General features: G+C 39.4%; 2 protein-coding genes across 4 annotated transcripts in view; one reads left to right on the forward strand and one right to left on the reverse strand.

Moving 5' to 3' along the window:
- Positions 1–528: 528 nt before the first annotated feature.
- On the reverse strand, positions 529–4,366 carry rpl26 (ribosomal protein L26). Its single transcript, XM_024284188.1, has 4 exons — positions 4,278–4,366; positions 3,507–3,678; positions 3,281–3,421; positions 529–694 (listed from the first exon to the last, which is right to left on the reverse strand). Exons 2-4 carry the CDS (start codon positions 3,672–3,674, stop codon positions 566–568), a joined length of 438 nt encoding a protein of 145 aa, XP_024139956.1. The 5' UTR covers positions 3,675–3,678; positions 4,278–4,366; the 3' UTR covers positions 529–565.
- A 321-nt stretch (positions 4,367–4,687) lies between these two features.
- The window catches only part of ppp2r2ba (protein phosphatase 2, regulatory subunit B, beta a), a 38,285-nt gene continuing 18,925 nt past the window's right edge, over positions 4,688–24,047 (forward strand). Inside the window, exons 1-2 of one of the 3 annotated variants that reach the window (XM_024284187.2) lie at positions 22,061–22,500; positions 22,578–22,760. In XM_024284187.2, the coding sequence (XP_024139955.1) occupies positions 22,691–22,760 (70 nt within the window). In that variant the 5' untranslated portion in view covers positions 22,061–22,500; positions 22,578–22,690. Of the gene's footprint in view, positions 5,154–22,060; positions 22,761–24,047 lie in introns of those variants that run through there. The other 2 variants (XM_024284185.2, XM_024284186.2) reach the window with 2 other exon arrangements.

The following is a 24,047-nucleotide window of genomic DNA, read 5'->3' on the forward strand; positions in this document are numbered from 1 at the left end:
TATCAAATGTTCACATTATGTTGATTTGTTCAGTTTTTGCTGCATTTAACTTCTTTAGCAGGTAATGTGAAGCCATCAAAAATCTCCTTCAGTGCTAAAATATTTCTCATATCGACTACCTACTGCTAGTAGTCGTCAAAACTTTTATGAATTAAATTCAAAAACCCTTCAATAGGTCAGGTTATACAGAACAAACATTTTCCCAGGATTCAACAGCTGAGACTAAATTCAGCAATGTGAAGCATTAAATGTATTGTTCAAAGATCTTGTCTGCAGCAAATGTGACATTGAAATCTCCATTTGGATGTAAAACAAATGTAAGGATTCTGCTAAACATCCCTGCATTCTGCAGTGTTTGTATTACACTTGAGTGCATGTTGGTAATTCAGTTAATATTTAGGTGTAAGTTTTTTATAATCTGTTTCTTGCATTATTGCACTGTGTGAAACAGTGTAAAGAGTTAATAAAAAAAAAAATTGTGAGTGATGCTGGTTTCCCACCCAATGGCACAAATAAAAGACCAAGTGATCTCCATTTACACAGTTTATTGATAACAAAGATCATTTTACTCCTGCATCTTCTCAATGGTCTCCTCCTTGTATTTGCCCTTCTCCTTTCCATCAGCGCGAGACTTGGCCTTGCGCTCCAGGATCTTCTTACGATCTTTGTCCAGTTTTAGCCTGGTGATAACCACCTGCAGAAAAGACAACAAAAAGCAGGAATAGTACACACTCTGTGAACAAAATGGTGAACTTTCTGAAAGCATGTATATTAACTGTTATTTTGTTGTCTTAAGCTAGTGGAAGTAAATATTCAAAACAGATGCAATGCAATTTTGGGTCACGTTTCTTCCTGGGTTATCTGCTTACCCAATCTTATGAAGTTGTCTTGATAACACCAACTACACTAAACTCATGAACATCTTTGGGTTTCCAAAGAGCCTAATCTTTTTAGGTAGCTTCGAACATTTTTTTTACCAACATTGCATTAGACAAAAACAGACTGTGCTTTAGGGCTAAGTGTGAGCAACATTGAGAAGTATAAGCTGAAGCCCTCTGTCTGGAGGAAATTGGCTGCATTACAAAAGTGACCTTTACAACTGTTTTCTGGCGCAGACCCAACGTTATTGACAAGGAATGTTGCATTGATATCCAAAAAAAGGCTGATATGGTACTTTTCCAGTGACCAAATAAAAGAATAATCCAGTGTCAATTAGGATATCAGCAATATCCACTCATTCTGGGTTTGACAGTTAACTTTAAGATGACCAGCCTAAGTTTTGAAAGCAAAAGGCTTTAGATTAGTTCTTTCAAAATAGAACATTTAGCATGTAGAGAAGTTCTACTCCATTTCTAGTTAAGGAGGACATGAGAGTGGTTGATCCAAGTGAGGAGCACTCTGAGCGAAGCTAGTTGATGATAGACTGTGGCGACATCTACAGGAAGCTGCCAAGGCTGCAAAAAAGACATTTCTGACATCAATTTGCTCATTACTCCCAGTCATTCAATATTTGTGAAAATGTACACATGGCTCAATGTGTTCTTAATAACATGCATATCTTTCAAACAAATAGACCATGCTTCTAATGGATCATCTGATAACTACGGCCAACTGGATCTGAAGTTTTTGTCTTTAATTCCTGCATATCGGTCTTTTGAAAGAAAATAAAGCCCAAGAGTAAAAAATAAATAAATAAATAAACAAAGAAAACACAGTAAATGAAAAAGTAACTACTAAATTAGGACTTTGACAGGTCTGCTTCAAATATCAACCTTTATGTTTTAACCAACTTTTAACAGCAACTACAAACTTAGAAGACTGTATGCTAAATACATATACACTAAGAAATGATTTTAGCGATGTAGCACAAAAACAAAACCTATCTCATAAAAAGGAGCAAGTATTTAAAGAGAAACATCTCTCTGTTTTGGTTTAGAGGTTGTAGTTTTACAACACTTAAAATGCTTAATAACTTTTCAAATGCAGAAAACAAATTTCACACACCTATGTGTGTGACAGCTAATGAGAACCTTTAACTTTAAATATGTGATCAACAACATTTAGCCTTGGACGGATGTAACTCTTGAGGCATCCTAGGCATGTTTTCATTAAAAGTGGGGTCATCTGGACCCAACAAAACACAGCAACAACCTTTTTTTTTACCCAAGGATTTTTTTCTATCTCCACTGGTGTCCGTGGAAGACAAAATCCTTTGTCATGGGAAGGATCACACGTCAATGTACGGGTGGGGTCACCTGGACCCCATAAAAGAGCATGAGGGTTAAAATGCGTGCAGGCAATGCAGCAATGTGCATCTTTGCTGGAAGTATTATGAGCGATTAACCAGTCTTAAACAAAACTAATTGTTAAACTAAAAGGCATGATGTTACTTAAATATTCACCTTGCATTATGCTGCACATTATCTGTTTAAAGTTCAACTCAAAACTTGTATAAACAGAAAACCTAAAAAAGAAACTGTAATCACATTTTAAAACAATGCACAAACAGCAGAAACTCAAAACAGAAAAAAGCCAAACAACAGAGAAAAGTCTTATATTATATCTTAAACATATCATTAAAGGACACATGTGTCTCAAACAAACTAAACAATCACAATTAATGATTCCCAAAGATTACAAAAAGGTCTTGCATTTTTCTTGGTAGAACGAGAATCTTTGTAATAACATAGAAACAACCTAATTGTGGTAAAATAACAGCCAAACTAAATAGTTTCATCAAAGTCAACTAGCACACATTTCATCACTGTATCTTAATTGCAGAGCTTTCTGAGTTGGACTTAATTATAAGCGTAAAAATGTTGTATGCAAGTCTGATCAAGTACTTCATTGGTCCTTACAGTTTTGAACACAAATCAAACTTCATTTTTTCAGCTTCAGACAGAATCAACATTCTTGTGCCACCTGTTTTATCATTTTTTTTAAAGAAAGTGACTATTCACATAGTTTCCTAAATACGCGCGGCCAGTTCTGAAGTTTTTCTTGGCCGCACGGACCTGGACGAAGGGTTGAGGCTAGATTGATATGAAAGACCAACAACATTTAGCCTTGAATGCACTTAAATGCAGCAATGAGCATCTTGGCTGCAAGTATTTCATGTGGCCAACATGACTTTCCATCAGTTTTGTGCTTGTTCCCATGTAAATACGTGCAAATAACATCAGTCAAAAAGAAAATCTGCACATATGCCCAAGAGTCTGTAAGTTAGTGGTGGTAATAAAAGTGGTACTACTTTTAACTGCACAAAAACAACATATTTTACCTTGCTGGGGTGAATGCCGACATGGACTGTGGTTCCGTTGGCCTTCTCTCTCTGCACACGCTCAATGTAAATGACGTATTTCTTCCTGTAGACCTGTACCACTTTGCCAATCTGCTGCCCTTTGTAGTGTCCACGAACAACCTGCATTCAACAACAGCACTAGTTAAGTTCTGCATGCAGTCAGAATATCCACCAATGTATTTATAAGGTATCTTAATCCCAGTACCTGGACTTCGTCATCCTTACGGATGGGCATGGACCTCACATTGTACTTCTGCCGGAGCTCCTTGGAAAGGGGAGAAGACATGATCTTTCTCCTGATGTGGGATGGGGCATTGAAATGCCTCTTGCGGTTCTTACGGCGGGAGGACGTTACAAATGGATTCAGCTTCATTATGCTGTGGACACAGACGAACAAATATTACCTTTCCATGCAGCTTTAATTGAAAACGTTCCGATTCCTGACACTGATATCAACGACATTCCGTGGAAACTTTGAGTGATTGGAATGGCTTAATCATAACTGTTTAAAATAATAACGTACATTTTCAGCCTGCAATAAGACAACGTTCAGTGACAAAAAGCACTCAAATTGTACACAAGTTTCGTAGCTACATGCTAATGGCAATCTAAGCTAAGCAGCTAGCATTAGCCAAAATCAATCGGGACGTAGTTTTTGTCACATAACATTTGAATTAAAAAAACAACTGTTTAAAAACACAACTCGAAGAGTGTGTGAGGTTGGAATAACTATGTTTTTATACAGCAGGAACCTATATATGACTTGCTTGCAACACATGCAGACGCCGGACCTAGCATGCCTCATATACACTTGATAGATCTTTGACAAGGCATCTACAATATAGGGCCAATATGATCAATTCTTAAATATATATCGACATATTAGATGATTTGACATTTGTACGTGGTCACACTATAACATCAGTGAGAGGATGGACAATGATAACTTTTCGAAGCATTAGCCAGGCTATCTTACCCTGCCGTTTGCTCCTCTAGGGCCGGCGGAAAAGAGGCCCTGTATGTACTTCCGCTTGGCTTAGTCGACACGCAAATCTCGCGGGATTTCTGAACGAGAACAGAGGCAAAAACAAATACAACACAAGTTTACTGTTTTTTACTGACAATTATAGTATCAAATTAAGTTATGGCAATCAAGTGTATATATGTCAGATATTTATTTGTTATTTTTGGTAACTTTGCTAACTCGAGTTAGAGGGTAAAAAAAGACGGAGATAACACATTTAGTCAAATTTAGTTTTGTGAACAGCTTTTAAAAAATCGTTTTAAAAGTGTCACAAGGTGGCGCTATTTTTACTTGATTTAAAAACCTGCTTAGGAAACAAGTTGACTTTTGAATACATTAGTAGTTATCGCTGTTTTCGCGTATATCTGGCATCTTCGTAAACAGCCGAAATTGTTGTGTTTACTCTAATCAGCTGACAAACACGCAGGAGAGAGGATGTTATCGCGTTTGGACCACACGCACTCTGACCTCCCAGCTGTGGAGACAGATGGGAGTCCCTGTCCTGCATAAACAACTCGGCCCCTCACATCGGAGGAGTGAACTACCAGGTCGCACTAGCCCCTGGACCGTGCAGCCTGCTTCTCGTCTGGGGAAAGTGATGCTGTCATAACCCTCCCGCGCGGCGGACACAGAGGCTCGTTCCCCTCCCGCACCTCCCCGGAACATCCCCTGACCGGCTGTGGCGGCAGCAGTGCGGATGTGGAGCCCCAAACGCATCGCTCTTCACCCGTCTTCCAGCACCGGAGAAGATGAAATGTTTTTCTCGCTATCTCCCGTACCTCTTCCGCCCTCCGAGCACCATCCTGTCCTCCACTTGCCACACCGAAGGTAGGGTGGGACGATCGAGGCTGTCACGGGACTGAGTTGCTCACTTTGTGGCAACGGCATAAATCTAATTAACGTTCACTCATACCTGCAGGGGAATTTGTGCAGAAGTTGGACTTCCTGCTGCAAGCCTGTGGTGTCAACCACCCATTTCTTTTGAAGTTATAAAAAGTATTTTGTAATTCAGTTAAAAACAAGTCATTTTGCTTTATTAGACCTTTGTAAACCCCACCTCCAATTTTCTTATTTATTTTACTAATTTTGTTTAGACAGTACACCCATTTTCAAATGAAAGATCTCCAGATAATAACCTCTTCCGAGCAAGCACATCCTGTCCACACAAAGTTATTTCCCAAGAGTTTTCCTGAGTTGAAGGAGCTGGCATTGCTTTGTATGGGGGCTGCTCGATTCATCCTACTGATTGTGCTGTCAGACACAGCTCAAGAAGTTAAGATCATTTGCAAAACCAGCCATTTACTGGGTCATAATGTAGGGAGGCATTGCATTATTTAGTTTTGCATGGTTGCCCTCCTTCCTTCCTGTGTCCTCAGTGCTCAAGAGCAGGAAGGAAGCAAAGAATGTAGTGGCCAAAGCCCCTCATGTGCTGCTATAGAGGCTAATATTTTTCGTGAAATATATTTCTCATCATTTTACATTAAAATGGTTTAGGGATATCTAGAAACATTGAAAATATTTGTAAAAATGCATCATTTTAAGATAAAGTGTCAATTTCAATAGTACAAGTTTAAATCTAAAAGGTCTTATGAGGGACTAATTGTCCCTGTGTGATGATACCAAAACAGAGTGTCGTCTTACAGCCGCTCAAGTGTTGACGTCTAAATCAAAGCATAACAGCTCAAGTTCTCGGATGTGGAGGGGCGAGGCCGACAAATGCAACCTTTCCGTTCATCCTCGTCTTCTCTCACACCTCTCAAATCATTTTCTGATTTTCAATCCCTCCGCCTGACAGGGGAGGGGTATAATCGAGGAGGTGATGGATCACAAAACACGGGGCGGCAAATGCATTGGCAAAGTAACCTGATCCTGTGCTTCTCTCTGCGTGGAGACTTTATAAAACAGTCAAGCGGCGAGCAAAGGGGGAAGGATGCTGAAATTCGCATGCCGGCGGCCAGTGGGGTGTGATGATGACACAGCAGATGACCCTGGAAATGTGATGAGTAAAGAAGGCACAGCCTCTCTCCTCTGCCCACTATCTGTTAGTGTCACAGTCAGAGAAGGTTGTTTGTCCACTGATAATTGCACGTTTGTTCCCGTGGCATTGTGTGTCGATGCTACTTTGTTAGTGTGTTTGAGAACGTTCTGTGAGTCTTGAGGCTGGTCTGTGCATCACAATAAACCTTGCTCATGTCTGCTGCCCCCAGCTGAGCAAAGCTGACCTCGGGGAAAATGACTGTGCAGTTACCATGTTTGTGAGAAAAAAACAAAAAAAACATTATATAAGCCCTGTTTTGGACCTTGTGTTTGTGTTCTCTTTGTTGATGTGGGCCACTGTGGAAAACAGTGTGCCAGTATGGCTTGGTTTCACCTGGGTCCAGTCCCTGAGGGATGCACATCTTCTTGGTTTTTCTTTTTTTTTTTTAAATCCCTTTACAAGTTTCTATACATATCTTAGCAGCTTTCACCATTTGTTAAGGTTTTGTTTATTTGTTTTTTCTCTTTTCCTCTGATTCATGTTAGTCTGCTGTGATGGATTTAGTCTTAAAGATGCTTAAAGGATTCTGTTTTTGTTATGTGCATAAAAAAAATCAATACTCAAGTAATACTTTAATATATTTTTTATGCTGCTCTTAATGAAATTAGCCAATCCTGCACCAACATTCCAATTTTTATCCTTTTATATTTGATCTTGTGACTTTTCTAAATAAAAAAAAATGTCCTGCAGTTTTGATGCACCATACTTGTGCATCTACAATGTTTTTTGGGAGTCGTTAGCTTCACATGTTTGACCTACATGGATTTCGTTCATCGCTCTGACAAAGCTTTGCAGGAGTGTGTCAGAACACAGCATATATGCATAAATTCACATGTTATTTCACATTTTGCTTTTTTGTTGTTAGCTTGACAGGCCCACAGTGCACAGTTCAAAAAACATTTCCTGTCATCTGGGAAAAAAATGCTAAAAATGACCACTAACACACTTATAGATGTGATTTTTGCACTAATTTTCACCAAAAAGAAACAAATTATGCTAGAACTTCATAAAATTAAGTTTCTCCAAAATGCAGACATCACCCAATGAATCATTTACAAGTAAACGTGAAATTAATCTTGAAAAAGATAAAAAAAAAACTTTACTTGAAGGAAGAACAGGAAGTGCATGTTCAAGCAATACTTTGTTGGACTCACACTTTTCTACACACTGTGTGCTATAAAGCACAACTAATGAGGCTTCAATCGAAAAAAAAGCTTAATAAATAAAGCATTAATTTCTTAAATGTGCCATCCATTATAAGTTACAACTAAGTTACAATTTAAAATATGTGCCTAAAGAGTGGGTCATAATCCTTTATTTTATTTGTAATCTCTTACACGACTCAAACTGAAAACATCTTACAGTAAGAATTGATCTTTTTTTTAAGTTGTTTTCCCCATAAATGCACGAGTGTGAAATGTTTCATATACTTTATGCATGAACAGGTTAATATTAAAAACAACATATTTCTAAAGCAAAATAATAGAAACTGCTAATAATTGTGATCCGATATGTGTTATAAGTACACAGAATTTGTCACTGTTGTACTGGTTGTACAAATATGACGGTAGAAACAACCTAAAGAAACATGTAGCATAGTTAATAATTTAAAACAAAAAATTTGATTTTCATCATAAATTTTTTATATTTGATAAAGCTGTAATTTTGAACTGAATTGATTACTAAACTAAACTAAATATTGTGCGGACTGTCCCGCAGTCTTGTCATATTTTAACAAAGTTAAGTGGTAAACTTGTATAAGAAAATATCTGATCTCACCTAACTGTAAAATTGTGCAAGAAGAGATCAGTCTCTTATTTTAGGAAATGTATATTTAAGGGGAAATCAATCCTTTTGACACTTAAAATCCCTAAAAGACAACTTAATTTATTAAAGAAACAGAACATTGGTTTTACACATTTGATTTGATTTGATTTCTCTTCTGAATTGTGAGTGTGGATGGAGTAAGCCTGCCTCACTTCCCATCATCCCTTTGTTTACACGTTCTCCCATAGGGTTACAGCCCCTCACACCTCAAACTGAGCATCACCGGTGCCATAAAAATGTGGAGCAAAATCTGAGGTATCCAGCTGTTGAGTTCTGAGTAAGATGCCAGCTCGAACCAGGAAAACAAAGACGTACATGGATCTATTTGTCTGCAAGTTGGTGCATTAGAATAAATCAGAGCGGGGAACTGGTGGGTTGCATTAGTAGCTTCTACGTCAGGCCTACAATTACAATGGCAGTTTTTTTGTCTGCTCTTGATTCACAGTAATTCAAATAAAGAAATACTCAGGTTTGCAGTTTAAAGCTGAATACTCTTTATATACAGTATATACTGTATATGTCCTTCAGCATCAGAAAAATACTCAAGAATATGTTAAAAACACCAAAAAAATCATTACAATTTTGTTTGGAAGAATTTAGTCTGTAGAAAAAGTCACATTGTAACCTGTTCCAACAAAGACAGGTGGAATACATCTAATAAAAAAAACAAAATTGATGGGACTGTTCTGGGAGAGGAATGCCAAAAAACAAAGGAATGTTCATGTGTGAATAAAAATATGCAGTTGAGCTAGAAAGCGAAAATATTTGCCCCCATTGTGATTGAAAGCACCACGATATTCTCTTTCACAGTTGGTAGAAAGCAGCAGAACATATCAGTGTCTTTCTCACATGGCACTCACCCACAGTCTCAGCTTACTATAAACACTTCCTGCTAGGTTTCAATGAAAAACAAGCAAAAGACACACCACAGCTGAAGCACGTCATTGCAGCACAAACAGCACAAGTTGCTTTTTTCCCCCTTGGAATAACTATTTATTTTGCAATAACTAGATTGAAGAGTTTTTTTTTTCATTTTAGACCCAAACTCAAAAGTTGTGAAGGCCCTCTAAGTAAATAACATTGAATTTGCTTCATTTGGGAGCTCCCTAACCAGACCAAACCAGACAGAAGGGCTCCTCATCAAGCTTGACTGCTGTCCTTTGCTCTGGCTGACAAAGCTGCAACGGAGATGCAGCTACTATTGGGACTGGGGTATATATAGAACATCAGGATGGGCTTCCTCTTTTCCCAGTCTCCCTCTCCGACCATCTGTCTCTGAAAGCTCTTGGAGGATAAAGGGAGGAAGGTTGCTGCAAACAATTCTATTAGAATAGGATAGATGTTTATTGATCCCACGAAAGGGAAATTACCTTGTTACCATAGATCTATTAAAATAGATAGTAAATAACACTCAAAATGCTCTTTAAAAAAGTAATCACAACAATAACCTCATATCCTAATATTCCTAATAATAATACATTATATTGTTACTATTATAACAATAACAAAATCCAAATTTATTTATAGAACTGTTTACTTGCCTTAAGAAAATTAAAATAAGTTTTGAACCGTTTGAAATGCTTATAATAACTTTTAATTGTTTTATTTTTGAAACACTTCCTTTCAGTTTTCCACAGTTTTGTTTTCACATAATGATCACATGCACATATGTTTTAAACCATTATTTATTGGCTAAAAAGGTCTGGATTTAGATGCTGTTTTTACCCCATTCTGAGTGCAGTTTCTTTTCATTCCAGCTTTGAAAATAGCTATTGCTGAGTCATCACACTGCCATTTGCGTGATGGAGGACTGCGGTTGGTGTGAAGCAGGGATCAAAACGTAATCCAGAGTAACAAGGCTGTTAAAAAATATGGTTTTAGTTCTAATAATGTAGCGTTTCAGTGTGTGAGAAACCGAGGGAGAGACAGAGACAGCATCTCCCCATGTGGCTTACTGTACTGAAAGCTGTCACTGTTCTGTCTGAATGCTGTTCTACACATGAGACATGGCACTGGATAAATAATGTAGCCTAATGCTACTGTCTCTAACTGTACATGAGGTACCACTCTGCTCTCCTGTCTACTGTTTCTGTTCACTTTAGGATGGCACAGAGTCTGTCACTGCAGGGCCTTTTTATGGTTTTATGTTTTTCCAGATTATTTGTTCACTTTTAGACTTACAATTTGAGATAAATTCAATTTATTTGTCAGTGTATCCTTTTTAGCCATGTATTATCTATCAGAAATTCACAAATTGCAATTCTAGTGCAACAAATCCATACAACTCATTGTTAGAATGTCTTTTTAAACCCCGCTTTCTGATATTTTCAAACAATTATCATCTTGTTGGTTTTTCTTTAATTTATATTGATATTTATAGGACTGATTCCAAGATCCTGAATTTTACATTATTGCTTTTTGTTTAAAAAAGGTTTTGAGTTAATATAGAGTCGGCTGTGCATCATTATCATGTTTAATATTTTAAAGACCCACTCCAATGAAAATTGTGTTTTCAGCATGTTCTCGTGGCATTTTTCTCACGATGGAAGACATATTTAAAGAAAATCAAGATTCAATTTGCATTTATTTAATATTTCTTTATTCAAATCATTGTGAATCAAGACCAAACAAAAAAAAAATGCTGTTGGAAAAAGCGTGTACATTAGCTGTTACGTAGACCCAATGACGGCAAACCATTCACTTGTTGATGACTAGATCCATGTATGTCTTTGTTTTCTTCGTTTTAGCTGGTATCTGCCTCAAAACTGGATGGATCTAATATTGCTCGCCTTTTTTGTTGCACCTCAAATCTTAGATTGAGGGTGTGAGGGGCTTTAAGCTAACAGGAGTGTGTAATCAAAGGGATGATGGGAAATTGAGTCCCGCTCACAACTTAGAGGCTCTCTAGAAAAAGTGCCCTAAAAAGAAACAAGTTATTTTGATTTTGGCATAAAACCGCATAATCCTAATTAAAAGTTGACTGCATGCTTGCAAAATAGATCAAAAGATGAGTGGTGGAGGACTTTAGTGTTTCTTATTGTCTCAAAGAACTGCATTTCAAAGGAATTATTTTAGGGTTTGACCATCTTTGTATAAGGAAGTTGGAACTTTCTATTTCTATATTTAAATAAACATTCTAATACAATTCTGTGTGTGATTTTATATTGTGATTGCTCACATATAAGTGGTCACCAAATATTGTGATTTAAAAAAAAAAAAAAAATCAAATTGTTTTTTTCTAGGTTTGCATTTAGTTAGCTTTTTTTTTCTTTAAATCAATTTCCAGCTGTCACAAACAGGCAGAATTAGGAGTCAAGCACAGATAAAAGTCCAAAAAGCTAAATCAGAGTCAGGCAGGCAAAGGTCAAAACCGAGCATGAGAGAGCAACTAGAGTGATCAGGCTTCAGGCAGGGGTCAGGGCAGGCAGCAAACAAGCAAAATCAAAGACAAAAAAAAGCAAAAAACATCAGGATCAGGTGAACATGAGATCAGTTCAGGATGGAATGCTCTGTATGCATTCTGAATGGCACAAACAATACTCCACACTGAGTGAGGCTCTGATTAAGTGTCCTGTGGGTGATTGGCAAATGAGAGTCAGCTGAGCGGCATCCGGAGAGTGTGTGCTGGGGTTGCTGGGAAATGTAGTGTGTTAGTACTCTGTATCCCGTCGGTGACCAGAAGGATAGAGCTCTGACTCCGGACAGCAGCACCTAATTTATAGATTTTAATAGTCAGTGTTTTGCCATCATAAAAATTTTTTAGTATATTTTTAAATAAAAATGATACTTTTTGATTTTATTCCATTTTAGTTTAGAACTTTCATTTTATTTCACAAACAGATGATAGAATCCAACATATACCTTACATTTGTTTTATTGCCCGGATTTATAAAGTTTCAACATTTACTGCTGCTGCAGTTTCTACTTTAATTAAATGTAAGAGGCAAAATATTATTAGTCTCACAATATTCATTAAAATAGTTAATCTTTTAGACGTATTTGGCTTATATGAGCTGTTTAACAGCAATCTAACAGCATTAAGAGCTTACCAGATTTAAATGTTCTTTATACATAAATCAAAAATAGATATAAAATATTTAAAACAACGTAAATATGACAGTCATTAGAGACAGAACTTGAATTTTGATTTTATGAATACTGAGGTAGATTTTAGTTAATGAAGAACAAGAAGTCTAAAAGAATAAAGAGTATTTTCTCTATGTTGGTTGTTGTAAGAAACACTTTTTGCTTAAATTAGATAAATTATTTTGCTCCAGTCATCAGTTTTTAATTTTGAAATAATTTGGTGAGAAGTCTTTTGCAGCCGTTCAGTGCATGTGAGCACTGTGAGCTTTGGAAATTCAGTTCTCAGTGATTAGTTCGTATTGATCTGGCCAAATAGCTGTGTGACCCATCTAGCATAAATGTGTTTGTAGGCCTGCTGTGTGTTTAAACTAGGATGCTCAGCTCAAATTAGGCTTCCCACCAGCTGCCAGTTCTATACTCGGAAGTGAGTTACAATAAATATTTCTGAAGGCCAAATCGCAGCAGTGTGATGCATCCTGAGAGGATTTTTTTTTTTTTGCCTCATACCCGGCTTCCTTAAAGAGACCTTCGCTGGTGTTTTTCACTCGGGCACTTGAACGTAAACACATAGTGGCATTACAGTGATGCTGATGGCTGTATTTCACTGAGCCCATCTGGGCTGTTGAAAGGGTTGCTCAGTCTTAAAGAGCCGGTCATGCTGCGGAGTGGAGTGGGCGATGAAGGGGCACAGGAGGAGAGAAGAAGATGAGAGTGCAGATTTTTTCTTTTTTGGTGGGGGTTGTGTGCCTTTTCCGGTAGAGTTGAATCTGGGGCTTGGCTGTGACACACTGCTCTGCCTGTTTTCATACCAAGCACTTGCTTCTGGCAGCTAACCACCTTAAACTTAGCAAAGCCTTCGACACTACGACCTCCCCCCTCACACCGTTTTCTTTCCCCCTCGCATTGTGGCTCATCTTTGCCCCGTCGTCATCTCAGCTCTCATTCATTTGCTCCTTTCTTCTCTTCGTCTACTTTTCCTTTTTCCTACCTTCAGTCTCATTTGAGTTTTATTCTCCAGTCTTCCGGTGGTACAGAGGGGTGTGGGATAGAACTAATGCCTCCAGGTTTCCATAGTGATACTTTGTGTCCTGATGTCATTAGTATTGATGGTGTGCAGCAAGGCCAGGCTGTCCTGGCACTGTTTACTGTTTACCCCAAACTTAAGCTATTTGCTAATAAATGACCGTGCGATTCTGGAAGTTCACAGATGAAAAGAAAAACCAGGTGAAGGGGCTGTAAGGATTCTCTTTGGGAAAAAAAAGTCTTGACACAAAGCAGCATGATGTGGTTCCAGGAGGGATTTAAAACAGGAAATGGCGGCTGCACAAAGAAACATCCTCTCTGTCTGTCGGCTCCTCGTATGATCGCTGGAGCGTGTCTGCACAGCAGACCTCCCAACCCTCCGTTCTTACAGCTGCTTCTGACTCATCTGTGTGAAAAAAGTGGATTTACACTTAAGCACACGTGATTACCTACAGGCCTGTGCACCCAAGTACATGACCTCATACGTCTGTGGGAGAGGCTCAGATTCAAGACTGCATCCTTTTTTGTGTCCACCTCTGGCAGCCTGTTTAGCTCACAGTTCCCCTGCAGGCTTTTGTCTGGCAGGTCGCAGCCTCTGCAAGCCACAGTAATTAGTTCTGCTTAGATGTTTGGAGCAGGTTTAGACAAACTATAGATTCCATATTGATGCTGTCACATCAAGTGCAGGCAGAGCACATCTTTTAGTCTAACAAATAACTCACAAAACAGAAGCTACCTATCATAGTGCTTTCATTTGGAAGAATTCAAACATGACTTTGCATGGTGATAGGGATGTACTTATTTTAGAGTTTATAATGTACTTAATAAATATTAGGAAAAGTAATTTTTCTCATTTTTCTTTGTAAAAAATGATTAAAGAACAAAAGAACTGATTCAGTTTAAGGTAAAGCTTGTAGTTTTATCTAATTTCATAAGCTGTAATAGTTTATAGGGTAAATGTATATCTTTAGACAGTTGAAAAGTAGTGATTTACTAATGCACTGTTTTAAAAATAGATGCCAAGATACCTGTTGGGTATAAACAGCCTTTTAGCAATTGGAGAAGATCCCAGTTGAAGAAAGGCCAAGTTCCTCTGGCAACCCATAGTAGGATAAAATGGGTATTAATATTTATTAAACATAAAACATATCTAAATAAAAGCACTCACATTGTGCTTCAGACTGGAAAAGTCTCACGGAGCGGTAACAGTCCACCACCAGGGGGGTTGGAGACCACTGCTCTAGAGGAAAGACCTCCATTACATTAGTTAGATTTTTGTTTATTGTTATTTTAGGATAATGCATGATTTATCAAACTTTTTACTGCAACTTTGGTACAGTGGAGGCCTGCTGCAAGGTGGTGACTGAGGAGACAGCCACTATCACGGTACATTGATAAGTGTTTAGGAAATATAGACTTTCAGAAAAACAGTGTCAGAAGCAATGTGTATCACATTAAAAGTTGATTTAATGAGCCTGCATTGATCCTACCACATTCAAATGAGTTGCTGCGTCTCAGCATTCAAACTGAGGAAACTCAGAGCAAACTGGAGCTCAGTCTGGTTGAAGCAAGAACACCTGAAAAGAGGATTCAGAGAGCGGTTCCTGGTCCTGGATCAGGGAATATCAGGAGAAATTAACCAAATGTGTCGAGTCTGAATACACCCTTTGTGTCCAGTGTACAACATATTCTCAATGAAAATGTAAAAAATGCTTTGAAAACTTAAAAAATAGCTTGAAGCTAAATCAGAACAGGATCAAAATCTTCAGACAGATGCTATGATAAATTCCTGATGCCTTGTAAGCATACAATAGTAAATTCCTACAAGACAACTTAATTTAAGTTTTCTTTTCTTTTTTTTTTGGCCAAGGCATATGGCCTTCTTTTGACAAAATATTTCTATACACTATTTAAATTTGATTACTTCTCAACATATGTAAATTAAAAAAAACAGTTTTTGGTGCTTTGTTATGGTTGCCTTTTGTTTAATTGTTGGGCTAAAACTATCCTCAAATCTAAATTTAATGGAGCTCCAGGTGTACAGGTTTAAATATTTGGATGTTCTCCATCAATGTTTGCATGTGCATCATAAAAAAAATTCAATGTTCAGGTTTAGTGTTGTAATACCTTTCTCTACCAGTTGGGGGAGCTCTAAGATCATCTCCTTTTCTGCTCCAACTTAGTTTATTTCTTTTTATCACTGTAGTATGGATTATTAGGTAGTGGTTCTCAGTTATGTGCTATTTTTATAACGTAAGACATCCACAGAGACAGACAGACAGAAAGGGATACATGGACAAACAGAAAGACTGAAAGATTTTCTTCTTTTGTTTTTCTTTTTTTAGTATCACTATAAGGCAAAAGTGTTTTTGACAAACAGCCAGGAAGACAAACAGATAGACAGATGGACAACCCAATTGCCAGCATGTATTCTCATGCTCAGCTATATCAGAAATGGCCAACCCCTAAGGCTACTCTGCAATTGAGACCCCCCCTACCACCACCACCATTCACACAGCAGATCAATAAACTAAGCAATAAAAATTAAGCCCTGTCTCCTGCAGAAACTGGCTTTTGAGATTATTGACATGTTTCTATTAAAGTGGCAAGTGGCAAAGATTTATCATCACAGTCAGGGAGGGGGTTGATCCCACCTAAAGGTTGTCTGCGTGTGTTTGTGTGTCTGCTGCTTGATAGAAAAGTGTGGACGGACAGCTTGCCACCCTGCGGAGACCACAACTTCAGTCTATCTGTGATCCATGCTGGCAGCTGCTCTGCCAAATGGGATTTTCCTGGAGATTACAGCCGCTGAGTGTGACACGCTTGCATGTGTTTTGTCTTTGTGGTTGACAGAGCGCGGGGGGGATTGCAAAAGAAAAAAAAAAAGAACTGTATTTTTGTGTGTGTGTGTTCTTGGAGACTCCTGAGCCGAAGTGCACAGAGGACATGCTCTGCTGTCACATGGGGCTGGTAGACACACGACTGAAAGGCGGCAGGAAAACCTCTCTGGCAGGCGGTAGTAAATAAAAAGGGAGGAAGCATGTTCGGATGAAGGGTCAAGCTTATTCTGCACTGCTTGTGTTGTTATTCAACAAATTGACTCTTGTTGAATTAGCCGTCTGCTATGGAGGCGATAGCTCCAAGAAATGTTTAGTGTTTTACTGCTGAATGCTTAGGAAGGAATTCTATAAATGTCAAGCAAATTGAAAATGTTGTTGCTTTGCTAAGGGGGTTGTTTAATCTTTATCAACTTCAATGAAAATTATGTTTTTAACATGTTCATGTAGCATTTTTATTCATGATGGAGTATAAAGTCATTTAAGATCAAAACTTCATTTCTAAGTAGTTTTTTATTCAAATCATGATGGATCTTGAGCAGATAAAAACCCACATTTGAAAAAGCTTGAGTATGTGAATTTGGATTCATCCACTTGCAGACAAATAGATCAATTTTCCTAATCTGAGCTGGCATCTGGCTCAAATCTGTACAACTCGATACCTCTGATATTGCTCACCATTTTTTTTTTTTTTTTTTTGCTACGCTAATGTTAGCTTGGGCTCGTGAGGTGCTATAAGCTAGTGGGAGAGCTTGTGAACAAAGGAATGCTGGGAAATTAGTGGAGCTAAAGTCTGCCCCAACAGTCCCGCCCACAATTTTCTGAAAATACCCCTTAAATAACGTTTTGATTTAGGCTTTAAACTGCATAATTATAATTAAAAGACTACTGGGAACAGTTTTACAATAAAAAATATAAAGCTGGAGTGGGACTTTCACTTTTAACAATTTCCAATAAATGTTTCATTTGATCTCTAATGAGATTTGAGCAATGCAGGATTGAAAACCGCAACCTGTTTTGTTTGCCTCAGCGTCTGCTCCAGGAAGAGCTGTCCACGGTCCTGAATATAAGCTGCGCACCGATCCATGGATATGCATGGGGAGGTGGCTTTGTAGTCACTAACCTACTTAACCTACTTTCCACTGGCTAGTCTTTCATCTGTCCATGGAGAGGAAAGTACTCCAGGATAAATATAGCAAACCTAACAACACATTGAAGTGTCAGCGCACGTCTTCCAAGCCCCGTTCCTGTTTTTAACTCAGCCCCCTAATCAATTTACTAATGAAATCCAGCTTTTTACTGAACACGAGCTCTCCATGTTTGTCCCATTAACCCAAACGGCAGAAAATGTGTTGGGACATGCCCAAAGCTTTATTGAGATGAATACGAGCAAAATAATGGCGTTTTAAGATCTTAATTGTTGACAGCTGTTGTGCTGCATTGCAATAGCAGTTCAATTGCAGTTTCCTAGCAACCAGAGAGGTACAATGCAACGATTTTTTTTCCTGCTAAGTGGCATCATTTCCTCTCAGCAAGAGTAGAGTGTATTCACAAAACAAATTGTGCTCGAAGATAGTGGATGTTTCCTAGTCTTAAGATAATTTTTTTTATTTGTTTCTTGTTTTTTTCCGATATTCTTCTATTTGCATCAGGAATATTGGAAACAGAATCGTCCCGCTTGATTAAAGCTCACCCAAAATGCTCTGTCCTGAGCTAATCATTGAGCACACATTCTTTTCAATTAATTTATTATCAAGGGAGGCGGAGAGAGTAAGGGCTTTTGGGGGTGGGGAGGGGAAATGAACTCGGAGGGGGGAGAAAGAAAAACCCCAATCCTGCTGGTCCGAAATCTTGGAGCAACGGAGCATTAGTCTCATCCTGATTTAATTGGAATGACGCCAGGAGAAAAGCTTGCTGATTTAGGCCCAGTCTCTAGGCTTGATTTAATGCCCTCTACCAAAACTGTGCATCCATCCTTTTATCTGTCTCTCCTTCCCCATCCTTGGTTTTCCCTCCCCCACTCCCTCTTCATTCATTCCCCTACTGCTATGTATCTCCATCTCTACTCTATTATTGGAACTAACGCCGCTTTTTATCAAATTAAAGCCCAGAAGGTTATACATTTCCCACAGAATGGGCTTTTCTCTCCCTACTTGTGGCTTTTACATGCTTGAAAGGCCACGTTTCCTTTCCGCAGAGGTTGTGTTTCACTCCTGCGAAAAGGTCAAACTGGGAAGGTGTGTGCAGGCCAGGGTGCTGCTTCCTCAGGGCGTGCTCCTGCTCAGTCCCATGACAGATGGACTGCCAGGACAATCCTATTACACCCATGTGTTTAGCTCCTCTTAATGCCGGGGTGGGTTGCCTCGCTAATAACAGACACTGAAGGTTGGAAGGGAGAATCTCCTGCTACTCAGTGATCATCATCCCGATTTGTTTGATAACATGGAAATGACCTCAAAGTAGTGAATGGCGAGTGAAAATTGGAATCGTGGCGACTTTGGGGCGGGGTCTGAAATAGGGAAGTCACATCAAATCACCCCACTGTTTACATTAAAGACGCAGCTTCACCTTAATGCACTCAATAAATGTGTTTGTTTTTACCTTTGACCTTTAAAATACTACATTTTCATGTCATCCAAGAACATCAACCTCATGACTATGCAATTAGTCTTTAATTAATGAAGCATAAGACATCTAGTGGTTAATGATTAATGATCTTGATGACCTTTCAGTTCTCATTGAAGATAGTCCTCAGTTTTGCAAGAAGTAAATAAAATGAGATATTTTACAACCAAAGTAACATTAGGAAGCATTTGTGAAGATGCTTTTGTACTTGCCTTGCTTTAACGTTAAAATAAACATCATAAAAATTTTGGATCATCAGCCTTAAAAAGTTTGATCGTAATTTTGAGGAAGTTATTTCTCTTTCTCTGTAACATTGAGAACTGTAGAGTTTTTCAAAGCTACATTTGACTATGACACAGCAGGAGTGTAATTAATGGCTGGATTTGTAAAAAAGTTGAAGATTCAATACAAACGAAGATTTATCCTCATTTGATTGCATGGTACTTGAAAAAAAAAGATGCTACTCTGAAACATTACCAGGTAAAGTACTGATTCTATACTTCTTGTGAGCTCAAGATGTAGAAAGTGAACAACTACAGTGTAGCTTTCCATGAAATGTGTCATACAGTAGGTAGTTCTTTGTGTTTCAGCTTATAAAGGAATGGTGGCCAAAAGGGAAGATCTTGAAACTTTCCACTGTATTCAAAAATACAAACACCTGTAATAAGGTAAAGTAACAGAGTGGTGCAAAACCATTGATAGTGAGGAGGCAGCTTCAAACACATGTGCACTTTTTACATTCAGTCTGACCATTAGAATTCAGGAAATCATGTCAGAGTGTAGTTTGTGTCATCCTATGGAAGTCCCACAGACGCTTATGTTTCACCCTGTGCCGTCATTTGCCCTCAGTCAGTAAGGAACCAGTGCAGACACCTCGCTAACGACTAGAGTGTGGCTTGAGGGCATCGTACAACAGCATCACCAACATGTCATACGTGTGTGCAACTTATACTAGACTCACAGATGCTTCACGAAACACCACAATTGTACACTGCATTTTCATAACGTCCCTTGAGGTGGCCCTAGGAGCCTCAAGGAAATTGCAACACACCCCTATGTTCTCCTTAACCCTTGTTCTATCTTATGGGGTCCAGATGACCCCAGCCTTACATTGACGTGTTGACAAATGTGAATGAAGGTGGACAGGATTTCATGTCTGCCAGTGAAAATCAAAAATCATTGAAAAATAAAAATTCAGCACACCATCTTGTGGGGTCCAGATGACTCCACTCCCAACATGAACATACCTAGGATAGCACAAGGGTTAAGATGTAGCCAGTTCTATTTATGACCCTGGACCCCCGGACAACCCAACCCCCCATATGGGTGTTTGTGGCTAAGGGACACGGAGGAGATTGTGATGTGGGAGACCAATTGTCCAGACAAGGTTGTGGGGGATTATTGCCAAATTTGTAACCGCAACACCAAACTATGGCCCTTCTAAAGCAGACAGGACAGATGTGGGGAAAAGACAGTATTTCTAGTTAGGTATCAAGAAAAAAATGATGGATATGTAAGATTTCACCAAAATCCAAGCAAATCAGACATTATATGTTTAACAACATTTTTATTTTTTACTAAAGCCAAAATGTGTTGAACAGTATAGACATTAGCTGCTATTCCGAAATGTTGAATTCAGTCACGGTAGTCTTCTATTAGATGGATTAACCGAATTTAAAAAAATCTATATCTGTACCTTCCAGTCTGGACATTATTCCCTGGTGGATACACTGATGAATGAAGCCCTAAGTCGTGAAGTAACTGCAGCGAAACTGAAGCAGCGTAAGTGCGCGTGTAAGTTGCTGGTGTTTATTGGTATGCATGGCGCGTCTTCACTGCCTGTAGTCCCAATACAGCGTCTCAGGTCAAGCAATTACCACACATCAGGGAAAGCAATTGGGCATGACTAAAATATCATTGCCATGTGACGGCGTCCCTATGTTTGGTGCTGCTAGAGCCTAATTTAACCCACTTTGTCCACACGATTGAAAGAAATTGAGGACACGCTCTCCAATTGTGGTGGCCCCACGAGCATTTCCTGCAAGTCTGACGCTCAGCAGCTGGGCTGTGGATGCTATGTCACCGGTGTCTTACCCAGTGGAGTGCAGGATGGGGTGTAATGAAGGAGAAAAAGAAGGTGGGGAGTGTGTAGGTGGAGGGTCAGAGGAGAGGGGCAGCATTAAATGAGTCATGAGGGCAGAAATACAAGTTTATTATTATTTTTTGAGTAGCAACTTGAGATGAAACATCAGACAGGAGACATTAATAACATTGATCCTGCCTGTAGCTGGAACAGCATATTCCCCTTGAGTCTTTATTATACAGCTAAATCTCTGAATCCAGTCGTGTTTTTCATCTGGGCCACTTTTTCCCCCACAAAGTGTGTCAGAACTGAGCCTCTCATCCACGCGGCTTCATCCCGATAAACCCATTGTTCCACTTTCAGTTCCATTCTCTCCTCTGGGCCGTAACTTAGCCAGCATCTCTTTCATTCACCGGTTTAAATCCTGTTTAAATAATGATAGAGATGGGAGACACTGCTGACCACTCAGTTAGATCTAAGAGGGTCAAGGATGATGGCGTTTCTCTGCAAATTTCATTAGTGAAGCAGAGGAGTGTAAATACAGAAACACGGGAATTGCAGGGCCTTCGCACGTTCATTATCCTCCTGCATGGGTGATGCCTTCCTAATGTATTCTGGTGGAGGTTTGAGGGTGATGGGGTGTAAAATAGCATTTGTAGAAAACCTTTTTTCCCCTTCTTTTTTTATGAGCATCTACCCCCCTCCCAGCCAAATCCCCATTAGTAGAACAGAGGATTGCATGTGCAAATGGTTGCCATGGATTAGACAGTTAATGCATTTAGGACAGGGGGCTCCACAATCTCTTGATTGCTGCTGCTGCTATGTCTGCAGAGGTTCATGAGGGGGAATATATCCAGTCCCTTTGTGGAGGCAGAGAGATTTAGAGTAAAGTGAGTAGATAAGGACAGGGATGCTCAGATTAAAGAGCTAGAGGCGTGCTTGTCTGTGATGAAACTGCATGGAAATAAGGCTTTTTCCATAAATTTGAGCAGAAGCAGACCTTTTTTTATTCCGTGCTGTAAAGTTCTGACATGCAAAGTGGGGAAAAGGGGAGTCAGTATGTTGCAGAAATGAACAGATTCCTCTGCAGCATGATGGATCTAGCAGGCTTAACCTGGCACCAGGTTGTAAAGCCGGCGTTGCGCGCACAGCTGCGACAGCAGTGATTGAAATAAATGCGAGGTCTTTCCCGGGTGTTTACGGAGAACATGAGGAGAGCGTCACGGGCGCTGCTGCAGGGAGGGGCTCCACTTTGCTCGAGCGCAGCAGCAGCAGCAGCACTTCTGTGGATGAAGCGAGCGTTGCGCTAAACGCCAACGTGAGTCAGCTGAGCATCCCCGCGCGCCGTGCCGAACCGAACCTCATCAACATCATCACCTCAAAGATGCGGCTATACAGAAAACTCTGGAGATCCTGAAGAATCCGCGCGAGCTTGTTGACGCATAATCGCTCCCGCCCCGCTGGCACAGGGAGGGGGGTAAATCCAGCCTGCCTAAACTCAAATCCTTCAGAAGATTTACCGGAGCTGCCGCTGCGGATCCAACCTTCCAGAAGACACCATTTAATTACTTTCTATCAATTTTTTGGGAGATATTTTTTTAAAATTAAAAAACCCATCGGATAAACCCATTTGGTTGCTGGAATCGACTGCGCACTGTGAGGACATCTTCTTCCATCATCATCATCACCATCATCCCTGTGACTTGATCCTGATCGCTTTCATTGCCCCGGAGGTCTGGAGCCATGACAGGCCCCCCGCTGGTTCCACTAGCCTCCTGCTGACGGCACCGGGGCAGGATGGGAGCAGGTCTGCCGCTTTCAGGAGCCCAAACCAGCCGATTTATCAATGGAGGAGGAGAGTGACACTCGGAAAATCAACAACAGCTTCCTTCGCGACCACAACTATGCAACCGAAGGTACTAAGACAGATCATTGCGTCTTTTGTGATTCCATTCAGAGGCAAAATCAATCACAGTAACTGTTAGTGAGAATTTAATCAATTCATAAATAAATAAATAATAAAAAAGTGTGGGTGGTTTTGAAGTCACACCTCAAAATGAGGATTTTTGTTGGCTTTGGTCACCACAATGGGCATATTAAAGGAACATTGGAGACTGCTTTGCTTTCAATAAGTGGATTTCCAACACCTTCTATTTTAAAGGACCAGTGGAATCACAGCATAATGAGAAACAAGGGATTAAATCAGATTTGCAGGTGCTTCTGTAATCGGTTATTCCATTCTTAATCTCATATGATAAAAAATGAGCGTTTCTTCATTCACTTGTTGAAATGTAATGCAGGGAAATCTGGATTTCCGTCTGTCTCTTCCCAAAAATAGCCGAACATTAGCAGTTTTCCACAGCTCAATGACCACACATTCATATAACGATCTGTTTGATTGTGCTATAATTCCTTTATGATCCCCCGAACACCTTGCATAAAAAAAAGATCATTCAGAGGTCGTTTATCATATTATCACATCAGGTCTAGACAATTACACTGCCTATATATGGGTGAAAGTATGTCATAAAAAAACAAAAAAACAAAAACAATACACCGTTTTGGATTTAACAGCTTTGTGCAGCGGTTGAAACTACCCATTTTCAGAGTTGATTTCACATCATCTTGCAATCTCAAAATGCAGCGTACCCTTTAAATATCAGCATTTACATATCAAAAGCTACACATGCGGCATTTTCACTGCAGATTAACCCAACAATCAATATCTTTGTGCATCTTCTCTGATTTATTCTGGGTTTTTGCAGATCTGTGTGAGCTTTGTTTGCTTTCTGGCCCCTAAATGCTCAAAGAAGAGAACACTTGTGCATTTTTTTACACTTCCATGAATCAAAAGAAGATCCCTAATCAAATTAATGCAACAAGGATGTTTGTGCATTTAGATCTGGAACTTCTCATTGCATTTAACCCTGCTGCCTTAGAGTTAAGGTGAACTCAGTGCTCCACAGTCTCATTTTTTATGCATTTATGCTCATTTGTTTTCTGTCATCTTCCACGGGAAGGGGAGAAAAATAATTTGCTGTGCTCCTGCTCATAGATGATACCCTGTCAACGTTAAATACACAGTCACGGGTTCAGAGTGAGAGGCGGCAAAGTGGGGGGTTGGAGTGATGGATATCTTTGTTTGATGTGTGAGCTGAAATGAAAAAAAAAATGGGAGGGGGATCTTCCTCTGCTTGTCTCTC

Source organism: Oryzias melastigma, linkage group LG10 (genome assembly GCF_002922805.2).
Source record: "Oryzias melastigma strain HK-1 linkage group LG10, ASM292280v2, whole genome shotgun sequence".
Lineage (NCBI taxonomy): Eukaryota > Metazoa > Chordata > Actinopteri > Beloniformes > Adrianichthyidae > Oryzias > Oryzias melastigma.

Coding starts and splice junctions, on each gene's coding strand:
- rpl26 (XM_024284188.1), bottom strand. CDS start 3,674: ATGAAGCTGAATCCATTTGTAACGTCCTCCCGCCGTAAGAACCGCAAG. Junction 3,422..3,506: donor GTAAGGATGACGAAGTCCAG/GTACTGGGATTA, acceptor TGTTGAATGCAG/GTTGTTCGTGGACACTACAA. Junction 695..3,280: donor TCGGCATTCACCCCAGCAAG/GTAAAATATGTT, acceptor TCTTTTCTGCAG/GTGGTTATCACCAGGCTAAA.